This window comes from Strix uralensis, chromosome 3 (genome assembly GCF_047716275.1).
Source record: "Strix uralensis isolate ZFMK-TIS-50842 chromosome 3, bStrUra1, whole genome shotgun sequence".
Lineage (NCBI taxonomy): Eukaryota > Metazoa > Chordata > Aves > Strigiformes > Strigidae > Strix > Strix uralensis.
In genome coordinates this window covers 29998610-30018954 of record NC_133974.1, presented here as the reverse complement: position 1 = coordinate 30018954, position 20345 = coordinate 29998610, and the positions used below count along the sequence as shown (strand labels likewise).

Sequence of the window (20345 nt, the reverse complement as noted above, 5' to 3'; positions counted from 1 at the left end):
CAAGTCCTTCTCCGCAGGGCTGCTCTCAAGCCACTCATCACCCAGCCTATATTTGTGCATGGAATTGCCTCAATCCATGTGCAGGACCTTGCACTTGGTCTTGTTGAGCTTCATGACGTTTTCATGCGCCCACCTCTCAAGCCTGTCAAGGTCCCTCTGGATGGCATCCCTTCACTCCAGTGTGTCGACTGCACCACACAGCTTGGTGTCATCAGCAAACTTGCTGAGGGTGCACTCAATCCCACTGTCCATGAAGCCAACAAAGATGTCAAACAGCACTGGTCCCAATACTGACCCCTGAGGAACACCACTCGTCACTGCTTTCCAGTCAGACATCGAGCTGTTGACTGCAACTCTTTGAGTGTGAGCATCCAGCCAATTCCTTATGCACCAAGTGGTCCATCCATCAAGTCCATGTCTCTCTAATTTAGAGGCAAGGATGTCATGTGGGACAGTGTCAAATGCTTTGCACAAGTCCAGGTAGATGATGTCAGTTGCTCTTCCCTTATTCACCAATGCTGTAACCCTGACGTAGATGTCCACCAAATTTGTCAGCTGTGATTTGCCCTTAGTGAAGCCATGTTGGCTGTCACCAATCACCTCCTTATTTTCCATGTGCCCTAGCATATTTTTCAGGAGATCCACTCCATGATCTTGCCAGGCACAGAGGTGAGATTGACTGTCCTGTAGTTCCCCAGGTCTTCCTTTTTTCCCTTTTTAAGAATGGGGGTTATGTTTCCCCTTTTCCAGTCCATGCGAACTTCACCGGACTGCCACGGCCTCTCAAATATAATGGATAATGGCTTAGCCACTTCATCCGTCAGTTCGCTCAGGACGTGTGGATGCATTTCATCAGGTCCCATGGACTTACGCACCTCAGGTTCCTTAGATGGTCTTGAACCTGATCTTCTTCTACAGTGGGCAGTTTTTCATTGTCCCAGTCCCTGTCTTTGCCTTCTGAGTCTTGGGCGGTGTGGCTGGAACAATTGCTGGTGAAGACTTAGGCAAAAAGTTGTTGACTACCTCAGCCTTCTCCATATCCTGAGTAACCAGGTCTCCTGTTTCCTTCCAGAGAGGGCCCACATTTTCCCTAGTCTTCCTTTTATCACCAATGTACCTATAGAAGCTTTTCTTGTTGCCCTTGATGTCCCTGGCCAGATTTAATTCTATCAGGGCTTTGGTGTTCCTAGCCTGATCCATGGCTGCTTGGACAGTTTCTCTGTATTCCTCCCAGCCTACCCACCCTTGTTTCCACCTCTGTAGGCTTCCTTTTTGTGTTTGAGTTTGTCCAGGAACTCCTTGTTCATCCATGCAGGTGTCCTGTCATTTTTACGTGACTTCCTCAATATTTGAACCCATATCTGTCATATCCTCAAAGAATATAATAACCACTGAGCGACTGGGTATGTAAGGTTTTCTTTTTTTCTTCTATCATACAATCTCTTCTAGGAAATTTTGTTTGCTGAAATATTCATTGGACAGAAGAAATAGAAATTATCCATATCCTGGCTATAATATCCATATCCTCAGATGCAGGAGAATCAGGTTCACACTTCTGGTCCAATTGATTTCCTAGTACTGAGGTTTCATAGCTGCTCCAACTACAATTTACTGGCTCACATGACTTATTCTTAGGCACTCATCTCTTAACACATGTCTTACTTAAAGACTGAGGTCTACTGTTTTGACTTTGGCTATTAGCTATTTTAGGCTTTGGAAAACCAGAGATCTCTTTAGGGATTTAGCCATATGCTCCTAGATATTACTTCATAGCTAATTAGGCCTCTAATTAGTTAACAGCAGAGATTACAACTCCACTGCAACAAAACCAAACAGAACTCTAGACTTCCCTTGCAAAATTACAATCTTTTGGTCCAGTATGGCTCAGAATAATGATTGCCTCAGTCTCTCCTCTTCAGGGATAGCAAGGATTAGTGATGGCTGTAGGTCTGGCAAAATTGCAACTTTCATGAGTATATTGTTCTAACCGTTATATTAGAGTTGTGTTAATTGATACTTCTGTAACATGCTCTACTTGTTACTGCACTAGAACTATACTTTATTTTGCTATACATGAGAAGAAAAAATGCCCATACAGTATCAGTAATGTTTGAGATACAACATTAAGGAAATTGCATCTTCAGATGAAGATTTCTATACAGCAATATTTGTCATTGTTTTCCAAAATGAAAAAGCAACTGGTGGAGCTGCTCACTCTCTCTCTATGAGGGAATAAAATCACTGAAAATTTCTGACTGTGGAGTCTAAATCTTTCGGACAGGTGTTTATTGCTAATGAACTGTTAAAGATGTACTGTAAGTGCCAGCGCCCTGAGCGCATCCTCCCACAACTTCCTGAGGGTTTGTCTGCTTGGTCTCAGAGCCAACCTAGAGCTGGGGCTGGTGTCTGGTCTCAAAGACAGCTTTTCTGAGAAGCCCCAGCAGGAGCTTCCTCCTGTATTGCTTCAGGAGCAGCTTTTAAATAGAGGCTCCTGCCCTCACTGAACTACACTGCAGCAGCATCACATCCATGCCTTGCCTGGCTGTGTTGATCTGGACCTGGACTCTGACCCACAAACTGACTTGCAGGCTTGACATTAACACCTGCCTCATCACTGTGGAACTGCTCTGTGATCTGGCCTCTGGAGCTGAGCTGGCTGCTACCCCCAGGTCTGCCCTGCTCACCTCACTCTGGGCAGGGCCCTGGCTGGAGAGGCCACTACCCTGTCAGCCATGTTCTATCACTCCTGACCACTGGCTCCCAGCTCCCAGTCCTCACTGCTCCCTGACAGTAAGCCTGGCTTCCAACACCACCAAAATGAAACAAATGCTAAGACAAAATTATGGCTTGTGGTCAGGATAGTAGGTAAGTGACAGAGTTCTATGAAAAATCTTGTTTCATATATTTTGTTGCCAAAAGGATTTTGAGAGGAGAAAAGCAAACTGATAGAGCTAGTTAGTATCACAGACTGACCCACCCCTCCAAAACAATTTTTGCCAATTTGGCCATAAGATTACTATGAAAGACTGTCAGAAGTCTTGTCAAACTTGAGGCAAATAAAATTCACTGCTCTTAGCTTGGCACTGAGCCACCCATCTCCTCGGAGAATGCTATTAGGCTGGTAACACACAATTTGACCTTGTCACCATCTTGTCCTTTATGTGCTTGGATATTGTGTTCAGGAGGTTTTGCTCTATGATAGTTCCTAAGTGAGGTGAGTCTGACTGGTCTATAGGTCCCTGCATCATCCTTCTTGCATTTGTTGGTGGAGAACATGATGTTTTGCCTTCCTCCAGTTGTCAGGAACCTCCTGTGATCACCATGACCTTTCAGAGCTTATAGTGAGCAGCTTCACGGTGGCACTGGCCATCTCCCTCAGCACTGGGGTATGCATCCTGCCCACATGTATGTCTGATTAGCTGATGTGTTCCCAAATTCTTCCTCTGCCATAGATGTTTCACTTCCCCAAGCTCAGCTACCAGGTTCGGGGACTTGAGAGGCTTGATCATGCTTTACCAAGGAAAAAATGAGCCAAACAAGGCTTTGAATGTTTTACCTTTTTCTATGGCGTCCTTTGTTACTAGGTCCACACTCCTTTGACGAGTGGCCTCATATTTTCCTCAGCCTTCTTGTTGGAAGCCCTTCTTGTTTCACTTCACATCCTTTGCCAGTTTCAACCCCTGCTTTTTTCACTCCTAACTCCATCCCTGTTCAATTCAGGCACTGGCTCTGTATTCCTGCTGGGTAACCCATCCCTGCTTCCACAGCCTCTGTGCTTCCATCTTGGAGTTTGAGCTCAGATTTTTCATGTTGACTGTTTTACTTTTCCGCTGCAAGTTTCCTTGACATGCTGAATAACAAAATGGGCTTGCTGAAAATTTTGAGGCAACAAGCTGCTTGAAGAAACTATCAAAAAGTAATGCCACCAAAATGTAGACAGGGATGTGTACAAGTGCTTCTACTTCAATGGTGGGAAATGAGCAGCAAGAATAACCTAGAAAGCTTTGTTCATAACAACAGTTGAACAGGATGTGCGAGCGTTACAGGGCTGATCAAATGAGGATAGCAGGAGGAACCTGAAAAGTATTAATATATAGCAGAGGGAAAGAAAAACACACTTCAGCAATAGCACTTGAAGGAACTTTGTGTTCCCATAGCTCTAACTGGTCTAAAGGGATTTAGAGTTTCTCGTGGTATCATTTAGAAATGTGTAGCTTTATCAGATACTGGTACTCAGCTTAGAAAAGTGAGTCATTAATCAGATACAGAACAGACGTGTTTGCTTAAATGCCTGTTGTACTTACAATGCACCACACAGTGCTGAGCACCCTAGTGAATAATGTAGTAGTTACACAACAGGAGTCCTACAAATTTAGCTTATAGGATTGGCAAAGGCGTCCATTCACCTCATTTGTTTTAGCAAAGAGTTTCTCTGGGGTAAGCATATGTAACACAGGAACTATCTTGTGCAAGTTTAGCCAAGCTTCTTATTTTGTTATATTACATGGGAAAAAAAGGTTGTTGCCAAGAAAACAACAGTAAAGTACCTCAGCATTTGACATGGCATGTTAGTTTTGCATATGCCTGCCATAAAAGCAAATTGAAAAGCTTAAATTGTCTTATTCTTCACCTTAAAAGTGTGCATCTATAGATGCAATATTGAAAAAATGAAATTTTATACTGATCATCTCTGTGCACTGCAGTAGAGTTAAAGTATTCTGTTCTGAGATATGGTGCACATTTCTAGGTACCTATCAAGTCAGATTTTTTTCATGCATATCATCAGTACCTACAGGATCTATAGATTATTTACAAGCAAATTAGGAGTCATTCTAGTACTTCCTGTAGTTAGTCCTGCTGCATTGTGCCAAAATGTTGTTTTCTGACATTTGTTAAGATATATTTATTGTGAGTAAAACCACTTTTTAGCAAAATGGGAATAAATATTTGCATCTTGGAAGTTTCAGAATGAAGCATATTAAATACAGTATATAAGTCAGGATAATACCTCCTTTCTAAAGCATTCTGACATATGCTGCTGAAGATGTGGGTGTTATTTTAATACTGTGTTTGTAATGTAAAGCCATGGATTTAATTCATTCTCTAAGTGATACTATAAAATCACTTTTTCATCCTTGTTCTCTCTCTCTGCTCCAAGGCTTTTTATCACAGCAATCTTCGTTTCATATACCTTCAATGATAAGCAATGTAGCATTTCAGTCCTGCTGCAGCTGAACATTTTACTTTCACACTAGTTATTGCCCATGCTTCCTTCATAAGAAGTAAAGAATTAACTACACTGACAAAGTGAAACTGAATCTGACATGAAGATTTTCAGATGTCTCATTGTACACTTCACCTGGTATGACCTCTTAAGCAGCAGCATATTTTAATATAAGATTGCTGTGTCACAGTTCCTCTATATGTAAGTCTCACCGTGGAAAAATTTGTCAAGCAAAGACTGACTTCCAAATGATGCATAAAGCAAAAATGTCTATGTACAAAATTAATTATTATTTCTGACTGATTTTTAAATATGAAGACATCAGTATAGGGATTACATCTTTTAACTACCGATGGAGAACATTGTCTCTTATCTACTGAAAAAAAATACAAATCCCTAAAAACTCATATGAAAATTATTAGGCATTATTTTGTCTTTTGTACCTGATAGTGTTTTTAAGTTTTAATGATACAAATTACATCACCTATCTGTTTAGCAGGTTTTATTACTATTTATCTTCCAAGATAATCACTACTCTTAAAACTATTTTTATTTTTGTCAGCTTTTAGGTATAGATGCCAGGAACTTCACATTTCTAACATTATTTAATATATTACCACAAACACTGCCTAGCCTTAATATCATAACAGTTATTATGATACTTAGGATGGGAGTGATTTGTTAACGTAGTGTGTTTGCATGAGAATATATACGTAGGTTGAATAACAGCTCATCAAAAGCCAGGTCTGATCATTCAACCATTTCATAAATCCACTCTAATTGTTATTCCAGAGATTAAAACTTACTTTTAGACTTACTGAGAATTTGTGAAGTTAAATCCATGCACCTTCTTCAGAAGTATTAACTGTAATCTAGTGGGAGAAATTAACAAAAAGGCCAGCTGTATTGTTACTACCCATTCAAGAGGCATCCTCAAGTCATTATGCAGGTAACAGGTGAGAGATGTGGATCCTGTATAATGATGCATCTGTCCACTGGACACAGTCCACCAGGAACCTCTTGATTCCTATTCTGAGAGAGGTGGTGTGACAAATAAACAAATTACAAAATCTTGAAGCATGCTGACTGTATATCAGTCTTATAACTAAGGCCCATCTGCGATGATAGGCAATACAAGGTGCAACTGGATGGCAAATGGATTCATGAGCAGACGCTATGCAGAAAACTTAAGTGTGGAAAGGTAGCATAAGGTTGCCTAGGAATGCACTACGAGGACATCTTGAAGGTACATTTGACCGAAAGCAAGTTACTATAAAACTATGACATTGAGACCACCAAAATGAAGAAAGATGTTGGCCTCTGAGAAGAGAAACAGCATAGCTTCAGCAGGAAAACTGTGAAAAGTGAGGGGGGCAGCACTTACATTTCAGTCATTTAGAACTGCTGTTAACTAAGTAGTAAAAAGGGCTTATCACATGTGGGTCTAAATGTACCCTGCACATGAACCCAGAAATACAGGAAACTAACAACCACACAATAATGAATTAGTTAATAACTAACATAATTATATCCCAACTATGTAATGTCATTATAGTGGGAAAAATTGGAAACAGTTTCAAATGACATAAAGCATAGAAAAGTATAATCATTTATGTGTTGGCTGAAGGAAGCTTTAGGTAGCCCGATTTCTTAGGGGTATATGAACAATCAGCACTGGGAGAAGTGGTAAGACACAATGATGAAGTTGTATGTAGCTCAAAAGTGTACATTATATCTTCACTGTAATTCTGTGAAAGTGCTCCATTTCAGTATAAGATAGGACAATTTGCATTATCAAGCATCTCAGTATGATTATCCTAAAACCAAATTTCAGCAATTAATGTACACATTCCACTTAAAATGTACATTTTTCTGACACATAAAGCAGTTAATTAAAAATGCTCCACTAAGGCTTTCATCTGTATGGTGAAGAAATAAATGTTTATTCTGACTCCTGTAAAAGTATTTTGCGTTTGAATTTTTAAACAATGTAAAATTTACACTTACATTTATTTGAAAATGAACACTAACAAGATCACATTTATTTTGCATTATAACTATGGGCTTGATTGTTAATGAAAATAAGGCACACAGAAAACAAAATGGCATTGATTTGCTATTATCTAAGTTTTATTCTATCTCTATGTTATTTTTAGTCTTTGGAAAGGGAAGAATTGAAAGTATTATGTACAGAATTTATGAACTATACAGAATAACTGTAGACAACTGGTACCATAATAATGCAGTCCTCTCAAAATATCTTTCAGAAGACATTTCCTCTTATATTTTTCAGATATTTCCATTAGTGATCCATCTTTCAGAAGTAATGAATCATCATGGATGTCATTTTCACCCTTTTATATCCGGCATAAGACCCATATCAAACTACAGTTTCAGCCTCTATCTCCAGATGGTATTCTGTTTTATACTGCACAGCATTTGGGTGCTCAGTCAGGTAAGGATATTCCAGCTTGCTGGTATCATATACCCAGGTACTTTTTTGAAAAATAAAGGCAGTACATTGAAGTGTTTCAGGCATTCAGTCTCTGTAACCCATTGTCCATGGTGTCTGGGTTTTGAACTGTGAGTAATCAAGTTCATAAGAAAGAACACGCATAAAAAATTTTTGATTAGTCCAAAGCCAGCAAGTATTTAATGAACTGATCCAGGAAACCATTTTCCCCTGAAAAGTAACTGCAGCCAGCTCTTCAACAGACATTTACTGATACTGATTCCACCGTTTCAGTGCAGCTGCACTAGGACTCACAGTCTGGGGGTTTGGTCCAGTGTTTTAAAATGGCCAAAAATAAAACAATATAAAAACTGATCAAATAAGCTAAGTGAAAGTGAACAGACTATGAGAGAGCTCATGAGGTTCAGCAGCAGTTTAACTTTTTATTATATAATGATGAAAAGCTTGCTGGTGCATAATGCAAAACATACAAGTTCTGCGTTTGCCAGATACACAGAGTGAAAAACAAATCTAAATGAAGTATCTCTACTATTTATGAAAGTATTTTAAACTTTACTGAGTTAACATTCCTAACACTTCATGGAAAGAAAACATAATTTGCCAACCAGTGTAAACACATCTTAAAATTTAGTCCTTAAGGTGTAAATTTTTTGTAATTACTTTATTAACATACTTCATCTTTGTATTGCATTTATGTGGTGTCTTTCACATATTTAAACAGAAGCATTACATATCATTCATAACATGATCTTAGAGCAAATTTTCCACTTGTATTAAGTAGTACATTATGCAAAAATGGGCCTTTGTATGACAAAAAAAGCACTTAATTATTTATCTTGTATTTTTATATTCCTTTGCTCAAAGCCTAAAGCTTTGAGACATTTCAATAAACATATTCAGCCACACATGCATATAAACACACATATGCCCAATTTACCACCTTCGTATTCTGTACACAGATGTTTTAACAGGCTGCTATTTGGTAAGACTGATAACACATCATAAACTGCTGGCACCTCCTGTTTGCCTTGTTCTAATTACAATCACATACTGAGAAGAAGCTTCAAAGAAAAATATATGGATCATCTGTAATACAAATACATTTACTTGCAAAGAACTCTGTCTTCTACAATGAATCTTTTATAATTCTATCACTTACAGGCCAAATTCTGAGATTCTCAGTGAATAGTTCTCTCCTGTATAAACTAAAGCATTACATGGGCCATGAAAAATAAACGAGAATAAAGGATCTCTCTCAAAAGAATAGTCAGAGGTCATGGAAGCAGCTCGCATATAAAGAAATTAAATATTTCTTTGGAAGCATCAAAGAGAGTGCTAAGTCTGTTTAACTTGGGCCAGGAGTGGTTTAACATGAGCATACCCTCATTCTACTGCCATTCATGAATGTTTAGTTTGCACAGGAAGGAACATTTTCTTTAAATCGCTTTCTAGAATCATATCATTTCAAAATAAAAACCATCTTCTATAATTTAATTTCTTTACAAATTTCCTATTTCCATTTTCACCGTCCTGAAGTTTTGAAAGATTTAGGAAAAGCTAATCGTCTGGCTCTTTATATTTGCCTTCATATAATCCTGTCAAATCCAGACAGAATTAGACTGATGAAAGACTCAGAAGTATTCTTAGCAGCCAGCAGATGTGAAAGAGCTTTCTGTTGGGGATTAGTTTAGAAAGCACTTTATATAAAGCCTTTTCTTCTACACAGTTATGTAAGATTTAATAAACTGACTGCTGAAATCATGGTATTTTTCTTCTAAAATTCCTTTTTAATAGGAAATAATTAGAACTTTTTCTTCCCTCACTAGGCAATGCTGGTTTTTTTAAAGGAATGAGCTCTAACTATGTAGCAAATTTAGCAATGATACTGAGCAGCACAGTTATACACTGGCTTGGCTTGTCACCTACGTAAATGCTACACTGGGACTTTCCCTTCAGGGGCATGCCCCTACTAAATAATCCTCCCACCATTTCAGAAAAAAAAAAAAAAAAAAAATCTTTAGTAGGTGAAGAAATAAATATGCAACTTCCGTTGAAACATTTCCTTCTTGCTTTGTTCTTTTCAAAGAACATTACATGCATTTCTAGAAAGGGTGGGTAGGTGGCTAGTCTCCTTACTCGAAAGTTGATATGCTGGTTCCAGCCTCCACTCCTCTAACAATGTGATTCCTTCAGTACACACATTTAAACACCTGGCACACTGGAATAAAATGGAAAACATGCTATGAAGCTGTTAGCAGAATTTCCTAAAATTCTGCCAGTCACTGGTTTTCTTGCTTTGTCAGCTGTTTCTGAACACATCTCATGACTTTAAAATCTGGTAGTATTGACTTCTGCATGCCCTAAGAAAATAATTTCCGAAGTTTGGCAAAGTTTATGTGGCTAGCTATATTAATAATGAGCTGGAAATAAACCCCAAGTGAGTTATGTATGTATATTTTAGTTTGGAAACTTGCAGACAGAATGACAAGGGGACTTTCCCTCCCCCTCTTTGATTACTTGTTTTATGCCAGTGATGTAAAAATGTAGGAGATGCAGACGGTTGTATGCACTGCTTCTGAGAGAGGTCTCTGCAAATAATACAGCATTCTTGCGGAGTTCAGCAGCCTGTTGGTAGAAGGCCATCCCACTTCACATCTTCTCAAGTGTAGCGTATCCTATTTCTAGCAATGAAAGTGTAAGACCCTCATTGAATAAACAGCCTTTAATTCAAACAGGATTTGCTGGATGCCCATCAACTGCTTGAAAAATGTATAATTCAGTCCATTTACATAGCGACCACTCTATCTACTTGAAGGTCTTGGCACTCTGAGTAAAAGGCAGTAAGGAGCATTACTTTTTTGTTGAGTCATAGCATTACTGAAGCCTTACATTTGTTCATGAAGATGGAATATGCTGTAGACTGTCTGCACTATTCCAGAGTTCAGGCCAGGGTGATGGAAAGGTTTGCTCCCTGATGAGATGAGAAAGAACAGTTATGCTGGGTGACTAAAGAGGAAGTCGGGTTAATAAACAGAATGGGATGACTCACGCTAAATTTAATACTCAACATTTGCAACACCAGTGTTCTGTCTCTCTTTAACCAGATTACGTTGCCTACCTGGTCTGAAAAACCTCAAAACTTTAACTCCTGATATTTAAGCTATTTCAGTTTAAAAACCTAAAGCATGAAAATAAGAGATAGCCAGTACAGGTGTGTGATGTCTGCATGGTTTTCTAAGACATTGTTTATGGTGAAAACTGAATCATGGAAATGGACTAAAATCTTTTGGAAATATTCAGAATTTCTAGAATACCCACAAGGGAAGAGGGTTGTTTTCCTCATCAGAACCAAACTGATTATTCACGCACTTTTAGAACAGAAACTTAGAGTGGTTAAGTCTTCTCTCTTGGCAGCCATGTTTCCTTAGCCCACAGGGACATCATTTCTGCTTTGTTAATAATTTTATGATCATTTGTATGGACTAAATTAGCAGCGTAGGAAGCAGGAACTGCCAGCTATCTGTGTGACAGAACAGACATCCCCATTGTCCTGAAATCTGTTGCATATGAAGTGTTGTGCCTACCCATTTGCCAGCGGCAAGCAAACCAAAACTGGGGCTGGCAAACTGAGGTTGCTCAAGGAAGGTGGCTCCTTCTAGCTGCTGAAATATGCCAGTGTGACAGTGGTGACTAAAGGAAGCAGGGAAAGTCTTTTCACCAAGGAGAGCAGCATTTTTGAAAGGTGAGGCTGAATGGTGTAACTTACAACTAGGTAGTTGCTCACCCCTTCTAGATGCATGAGCATCACTGTCTGCAGGGTTGTTCTGGACCCTCACTATGCTCTTCTGCTCTGGGACGGCGCTCCAAGTGGAAGCTGGAATCTACCTATTGCCACAGTGATTTTTTACATGGTTTGAGAGATTTACAGGCTTGCCTTGGTACCTGTTCTCAGTCTTGCATTAGCTGTGAGATGCGGCTCCATACATGCAGCAGAGCCATTTTGTAATAATCCATGAAAGCATATCCATACAGGTAGCTTCTATAAGTGTGCATTAAAGGCACTGGTCATCACTAGAAACATCAAGTTACAACAGCTGCAACAAGCTACTACAGCCTGTCAGCTGACTGATACCTAACTGTGCGCACACACTCAGGCTATGGCAAAGACAGTCAAGGTTAACAAACCCCTAAGGGCAAGGAAGGCAACAACAGATAGAGATTAAACTGAGAACAAAATTCAGCCATGCTGACGTATTACAGGGTAGCAAATAGCGGCAGAGACTGCAGAAGGGCGGGAATAAGGCTCATCTTTTCTTTCTGTCCTTCGCTCCCTTGTTCTAGCTGTTTATAGCCCTCCCTCTTCTGCTTTGCTTTCTCTCCTTGGCGCTGGGCCTTATTGTGGCTCCTGGAAATGCTCAGGAGACCAGTTATGAAGGACAGCTACTGGTCAGTTAGGTTCCCTCTCACATGGAGACCACAGTGCATCACCTTCCTTGGCCACAGGGTACAGTCATTCAGCTGGAGGCTGACCCGGCTATTTCAACCCCTACTAGACAGAAATGTTCTGCTCCTAGAAGAATACATAAAGGGTCACAGTGTAAGAGGACATGATTTGGGTCCATGGAAAATCATACAGGATAGCAGGGTGAAAGGAAAACCATGAAGACAGCATGATGAGAAAAGGAAGAATGAAAGCAATGAACAATGTGAACTGAGTTCAACAAAGCAGGAAAGAGCAGTGAGCAAAGATACATCTGGAACTATGACAGTTATAGGATGCATCATACCAACAAGAGGCAATAATACTGTTAGGGACTCGGGCACTTTATTATGGTGGTTTAAAGAGGTCAACTTAGAGTGAAGATAAGCACATACTGAAACCAACCTATGGTAAGAGGTTTCATAACTGGGAATGAATCCCGTGAATGTTATTGCTTGCTTATGAGAATATAAATTTCAATTATCAGTAAAGGTTTCTGAAAAAGAATGTGGAAGGAGGGGGGTGGAGAAATGCTACCCAATACCACAACAATAGAAACTGACTTTCTGGCCTTGAGCTAAAGGATGGTAAAAAGCAACAGAAGGCATAGGCTGAGGCCAGCAAATATTCATCCAGAGACGCTGTCTGGGGACTCCAAAATGGCTGAAGGAACCAAGAATACAGATGTTCTGTAACCAGGAAACTACTGCCTAGAGCTCTTGAGACACCTACCCTGCAGAGACTGCTGAAGCACTGAGCTCATCAAAGCCTCTGTCCCCAGCATAGCATAGAGGCTTCTGCTTAGTAACACAGGATGAGAAAAAGGACAAGCACCAGATGTCTTATGAGTCTTTGTAAAGGAATGTAGACCTCCAGTAGCCCAGGAACAAATCAGTGAGTTTTAAGCAAACAGGAAGTCTTTAGAGAGACTTGCATCTCTGTATCAAAAGGTTAACATCACTGACTAGAAGACTGCATCCACTGCTTTCAAAGTTACTTAAAAGAATGGTCAGGAAGCTCCTTTGGCCTTAAAAACTAGTGGGAAATCTTTCTTTGTGGTAATCTGCAGTAAAGTGCAGGAATAAATTCAGGTACTCTTAACAGGTAATAAAGGCTTTGCATTATACGCATACACATGGAGCACAAGGGTAGTCTTTGAGTCACTGTGGGGAAGAGAGCCTGAAAGAGAAATGTTAAAAATACCATCCAGGATGCCCTTCCTGCCCATGGTCTGTCAGCCTAAGATCCCCTGACATTGTATTCAGTCTTCCTAGGAAATGTATCACCATTAGGCAGTAAAGGCAGTAACTGTGTGACAGCTGGGTAAATTTAACACTATTACATTTGTCATGCATCGTAATGCTTCTGCCATGAATAGGACATCTCACAACAGGGTGCAGCATTCCTGGCATGTGTTTCCAACTGTACAAAGTTTTGACATATTACAATATAAATGACTTTCCTGTGGAAACATAAAAACATGGTGACCTGAAACTGCTTAAGCATGATCCCCTCTCAAGATGGGGATATACAGACACATCTGCGTGTCTAGATAAAGGCTGAACATGAAAGGGCTTTGTCACCATTTGGGAGAATTTAAAACTTGACTGTGTGACTGTAACCAACTTGCTTACGGACTTACATACTTATGCACAACAGTAGCAAGCTGAAAACTTCTGTGATGCCTTCAGAATTCATTATAAGAAGTCATATAAGCAGATACCGTCATGGATAATCCAGATCTCACAGTAGTAGTCAGATGTACTTACAGGAGAGTCTTCATTAACTCCTAGTTTTAGGAACTGACTACTCAGGACATAAGTTGACTTGGCTTCTGGGAATGCTGACATCTGATATGGGAGCAGGTAAGACTTATGCTCATAATGAGAATCTGAAAATTAAAGTGATGGAGAAAAATGGATACCTGTTTTGGAGTGCTGGCTTCTACTATGGAATAGAGACAATCCACCCTGAGGTGGAGCAACTCTGACCTTTGGTCATTTGGTGAAAACCCTGAACTAGGGTTTGCAAGTAAAAGTGTTATTTTAACTCCAGAACAGTTCCTTCCTTAAGGCAACACCTGCTACAAAATCCCCTTACTCTCAGAATACAAGGAAACAATCTTTCAGCATTTGGGCTATAAAAAAAAAACCCTCTACTGAAACAGGGAAGATGATAGGGGCAGGAAGGTGCATCAGAACAGAACAGAATTGAATGCTGTAACCACTGAAGATTTTGTTCAACACCCAGGGTCTTGACATGTTGTAGTTTCAAGCCACAGCTAAGCTACAACAGCCTATTTCTAAAGAAGATTCAAGCTTATTGATACAAATTGCCTTACAGTTCCTTGCACACCATCCAAGACGCTGGGCAAAGACTTGCATGCACAACAAAAGAATAACTGAGTGCCTACCTCAGGAGTCTCTCCTTGTGACATTACTGATGGGGATAAATAGTCCGTATTAGATGAGATGCTAATCTGAAAAGCAGGAAGCAAAGTTGTGTGTGCTGTCTGTAGGTCGTATTTTCTAGAAAGTAGGAACTAGCTATAAACTCTAGTCCTGAAAAAACTGAGGATGTCACTTCCTTCACACTTAAGAAAAGCAAACTTCCTCAGAAAGGCCTCTGGCCCCAGTTAGGGTCATATGAGACAGGTCTGAGTAATGCTCAAACTGAAACAATGGAAACGACCTTGCTTCGTGGTCTCCCATGCTGACACTGTCAAGAGGAGAAATTCAGTGGTAAGAATGCCGTTTGTTTAAAATGGTAATGTAATTCCTATGATGGCATAGGCCTGCACACGTTTCAGCTGTGCAGCTCATCCCTCAGAGACAGGGCAGACTGAGGTTCTTGAAAACAACTAGAAGAAAATTAAGTTACTCCAGTTTGAAGAGAGGCCTCAAATTTGTGCTAGAACATAATCCAGAGCACTCAGCCATAACCTCTCTTTACACCACAGACAGCAGATGCAGCAACACAGATTTGCTCTTGTAATAAAACTAAGTAAGATTCCAAAACTGACTGCAAGTACATTAGCAACAGACATCATTAGGCTTGAGTCAGAAGCACTATGACTAACTGCTGAAAGTGTGTCCACTTCTTTCTAGACATCACTGGAGCACTGTTCTCTAATATCACCTCAGATTATTGTCAAATGTGCAAAGCTACCAAAAAACTTCCCTGCAGGCCAGGAAGTCTTGGAGAACGTCCAGCTTCTCCAGCTCTTGATTACAAGAGAGATGAGCAAGCAACCCTGGTCAGATGTTTTCCTTCTTTCTAGACAGCAAAGAATGAGTACTCATGTCCTCATGCAAGTCTGCATGCCTGGGTAGGAGCGGGGATTGAAGGCTGCCAAGGAGGTAGTCAGAAACTTTTTCTGATGCTCCCTTCTTACCCTAGGATTGAGGTCCTGATAAAAGAAATAGACAAGCAGGTTATGTACACTGCTCAAACAAACATGTGAGATGAGTGCATTAAGACTATGCACTGAAAAATTAAGCAAGCCTAAAGCCACATCACTGAGCAAGAGAAGTGAAGAGAATTATACAAGGCACTCAAAAAGAACACTAAAGGCAGGGAAGTAAAACAATCATCACAACTGGAACTAGCAACCCAGAAGGAAGTGCTCTGCCACTGCTGGCCTGGAGTTGAAAGAAGGAAGAGCTGCCTTCTTGTTCTTCCCATGGGTGTCTGGGGCAGGGAAGGTGAGGCATGAAGCATGTGTTCTACAGCCACTAATACAACTGAAGCATCTCCACCCTGACTGAATGGGAAACTGAACAGTTGCTGAAAAGACAGGTGCAATTCCAGTAACTTTCACAAGCCTCCTGTAAATTAAGGCATTCTTTTTTAACTTCACTAAAGGTAATGCAATTCAAGGATTAGAAATACTCAAAAATTAACCCCCCAAGAAAGTAAACTTCATCATTCTACTTACAGGTCAACCCTTAAGAATGCTGAATCTTTAAGGAAATTTTACTTTCCAAATTTAAAAGTATGCCTTATTGAAATCCTTGAAAGTATTTGAAAGTATTTCTTTATACTTAAAAGTAGACTTCAAAGTATTTCTACATTAAAATTTAGTTTTAGTGGTAACTATTAAGAAAGGAAGCTTACATTCACATTTAACAAACATATTTATCAATTTCATTGATAGACTTACTTTAAAAAATGCAAAAACCTTACGCTTACTATTTCCCAAACCAATATAAAAAAAGTTAAACTGCACAGGTAAATGTCAAAAAGTTTGAAAATGTGACTTTTTGCAAACCCTTCTGCTGTCCTGCCTCCCTGTCACCTTCCCATTAGACTCTCTCTGCCCTTACACACCTTCCTTCCAGCTCCGATTTCCTAACCTTTCCCAGCTTTTCTTCATAAGTACAGTACTCTCTCTCCCTTTATATTGCCTGTAAGGCCAGAAACACTGATAGTACAAGACAAGGTAACTCCCTCCTAATACATCCTATCATGGAGGTCTCCAGAACATTTCAATAAAAAGCTTATCTGTTCCTACAACTGTCAAGATTATTAAACCCAAAACATCCCCATTGCAAAAAGCAGCTTCAGGCAAAGCAGAGTATGTTTGGTACAGACAGACCTTCAGTGCATTAAACTGACAAATCCATCAAGCTTTATGTAGCATATGGAAATTGAGAGTATGCTGGCCTTTGTAATTTGACCAAAATTTGATTCTTTTTCATGGGAACACCAACTCACATTCCCTGGATGCCAAAGTGATCCTCTTTCCCCCTATCTCAGAGGTATCTAGTCGCTGCACCAAAGCAGAGCTTTTCAGAAGGTTGGGCTTCTTACTTCAAAGCAAACACGAGCTCAGTTTCCAATAATGAAAAAAAAAAAAAAAAAAAAGGCCAAGAGAATCTCATCAGGGATCATTTCACTTTGTGTGATTTATACATGATGGTAAAAGACCACTGAAAGTGTTACTGAACTGGGGAAACACAGGCATGAAAGCATCATGATTACAAATACGCTGTTCTTCAGCGTGCTGCCTCTAAAAAGTAAAACTGTTCTATATGGTTTTTTTACAGGTGACTTTCTATGTATATCATTAGTAAATGGATTTATACAGTTACGCTACAATCTCGGAGACAAGACAGTCATCCTACAGACCTTTCAGAAGGTCCATGCAAATGGAAACACATGGCATTCCCTCAAAGCAGGAAGAGTTGGTAATGAAGGCTACCTGGACCTGGATGGTATCAACATTACTCAAAAAGCTAGTCCTGGAATGATCGCGCTAGACACGCACACAGATTTTTTTGTTGGAGGGGTGTCCTCCTTAAACCTTGTTAATTCAATGGCAGTAGAAAATGAACCCATGGGTTTCACCGGTTGTATACGAGAAATTGTTATAAACAACAGGGAACTGAAGCTTACCGTGACTGACCCCAAAGGCGGAGCCAACGTTGGTGACTGTGATGGAACAGTTTGTGGGTACACAGTGTGCAAAAATAATGGAACATGTCAAGTGGAAAACTCAGGTTTTTCTTGTTCTTGCCCACAAGAGTGGACGGGGAGCACATGTGAAGAATCTATTCACTGTTCACAAAACAGGTGTGGATCTCAAGGTCTCTGTATTCCTCAGCCTACTTCTTTTTCATATATCTGTGTATGCGCACTAGGGTGGTCAGGTAAGTACTGCGACAGCAAAATCAAATTTTTTACAGCAAAGTTCATTGGCAACTCCTACATCAAATACACAGATCCTTATTATGGAAAAAGAGACCTCCAGTATAGCCGCATTTCTTTAAATTTTACTACCAGTCAAACTGAAGGCTTAATGGTATGGATGGGAAAAGGTGAAGATGAAGATAATGATTTCCTTGCCATTGGTCTTGCCAATGGAACATTAAAAGTTGTGGTTAATCTTGGAGAAAGAATCTGTGTTCCTCTAATTCATAGCAAACACTCCACCTGCTGTGATGAAAGATGGCATTTTGTTACTGTAGTTCAAAACCAAACTTGTATTAAGGTATATCTTGATGAGGAGCTGATTCTTTTTGAAGATATTGATCCACACAGAAAATACACTGCTTTAAACTATGGTGGCATTTGTTATTTTGGTGGGTTTGAAATCGGCAGGAAAGTCAATATAGTCACTACAGGGCTTTTTCAGAAGGAATTCATTGGTAAAATTAAAGACGTTGTGCTCTTTCAAGATTCTAAGAAGATTCAGCTAATGGAAGGAGAAGGGTATAATGTTTACAATGGAAAGTAATTGAAAAATTGTTTAAGACTCTTTAGAAGTGATATAAATTTCCTTTTCCTCCTGTTTCTTGAGTTAGCTAGCAGTGTAAGACTCAGGAACCAACAGAAGAAAGCCCTTAATAAAATTGTCTCTTTTTTTAATAATGTTGAGTATTAATAGCATATATAAAATGTGATCAGATGTTTTACTCATAAAACTACTTATATACTCTTTAGTATTTACTTTAAAATAATGGGAAAGTCTACCAGTTTTTTCTTTACTGTGCTAGAAATAGGTTTGTAGACAAATAGGTAATAATTAGCTCATAAAGCCAACTGTCACTCTGGTATTAATTAATTGTTACTTTATAAGGACAACTTACCTGTTTCTCCAAAACTTAAATTTTATTAGAATGCCGTTTCTATTATAATTTTGTAATACTAAGGGCAAGCGTAAAAAATTAAAGGGGGGCGGGGGGGGGGGGGGGAGGGGGAGGAGAAAGGTGTACCAGGGGCAAAAAGGACATGTTCATTGTAATGAGAATTTTTTTAATTGTAACATCTGTAGATACTTGTTAAGTCCACAAAGACTCTATTCTAGATAATGAAGCTGTTCTCCCTTCCTTCTCAGTATCTAACCATGGTGTATGCATTTATGTGAAAGGGTAGAACTTAAGCCTGCCTTCATGCTAAAATAATACTGATTTTTAAGAGCAGAAAAAGTATTTCACTCAATTACTGAAGAGATATAAAATATGCCTGCTGTTTTGCTCCAGCAGAGGTCTCCCCTGTTTGACTACATGAAAACTTTTTGTTTTAACCATTCGCAACAGTTGGCAGTCCACCCGTCACAACTACCTAGAAAGTCTAAGAACTGCTTTGCTTTAGCTATACCTTTCTGGCTTATATGCCCCTAAATGAAATTTTATTAGACACAGGTTTTGGCCACAGTAAACTGAATTTTCATGACTGTATTTTTCATTAATTTATAATCTCAAAAGTAAACAGTTCTTCCTATGTCAGTGAAAAAATTCTATTCCTTCTGAAAAAGCTCAGTTATATTCTTCTACTTCAGTGAGTAATAAAAACAAAATAAGTTCTATTTTACTGTTCTTAAACAAATAAAAATAGTAGTGATTGATTCTTGTATTTTCCTTTTTTTACTTTACTATCACCTCCTTGCATGGAAATTCTCCAAATCCAAGTCTTCAGTGGGTACCTATCAGAAACAAGTAACTATTTCTGATTATTTCTTTTCCTGTCTTTCCATAAAGCAGACATGGAGCAGACAATAAGCACACTAAAATTAGGTGACACGCATTAGTTCCCACATAACCATAATTAGTATGTAGCAATGAATGCACTGCCAAGTCAGTTACAGATGACTTGAAGATAACTAAGGGGGGGGGGGGGGCAGGTAATGGAACTATCTCAGGACATTTTAATAAGCATCTGCAAACATCTTTGTGAGGTTTTATCTTCTTCAATTGCTCTGAGCCCTCAAGCAATCAGCCTGATGCAATAGAGCTTCTTCCCATCTACCCACCAGGCAGCTCGTGGAGCCCACTTGGCATTTGAGCTAGCCCCAGATTCTTCTCTTCCAGCTTCTCTTAGGAGGACCTTTTATGGCCATGTGATGCTGGGGAAGGGAGCATACTTAGGGTTTATCCTTTTTGCTCTGGGGCTCCTGGTGTACTGCCAGTTCCTCATCAGTGCACACTGCTTTTTTGTGGTCTGAGCAGTGATTCAGTGTAAAACAAGTAACAACTAATCAGAGCACTTCCAGCTACCATGAGTGTTGGAAGGAGAGTGACTGAAGGCAACGGAGAAGACAAAATCCTTTATTCCTGTAGTAGAGGGATTTATTCCCATTACACTAACTCAGGTTCTAGGACCAAATCCTGGAAACTGTCACTGCTTGTTAATTTAAACTCTTAACAAAACTCTCCCTCAAGAGCTGT

The 20345-nt window shown here is 39.5% G+C and overlaps 2 protein-coding genes across 7 annotated transcripts in view; one reads left to right on the top strand and one right to left on the bottom strand.

Moving 5' to 3' along the window:
* Positions 1 to 19525, top strand: part of EYS (eyes shut homolog) — a 1118553-nt gene extending 1099028 nt beyond the window's left edge. The window contains exons 48-49 of the mRNA XM_074861787.1: positions 7518 to 7679; positions 17226 to 19525. Coding sequence (XP_074717888.1) covers positions 7518 to 7679; positions 17226 to 18415 — 1352 coding nt within the window. The 3' untranslated portion in view covers positions 18416 to 19525. The remainder of the gene's footprint in view (positions 1 to 7517; positions 7680 to 17225) is intronic.
* PHF3 (PHD finger protein 3) overlaps positions 8100 to 20345 on the bottom strand; it is a 65252-nt gene continuing 53006 nt past the window's right edge. For all 6 annotated transcript variants that reach the window (XM_074861796.1, XM_074861788.1, XM_074861795.1 and 3 more), the window contains one exon: positions 8100 to 10668. In XM_074861796.1, coding sequence (XP_074717897.1) covers positions 10593 to 10668 — 76 coding nt within the window. In that variant the 3' untranslated portion in view covers positions 8100 to 10592. The remainder of the gene's footprint in view (positions 10669 to 20345) is intronic.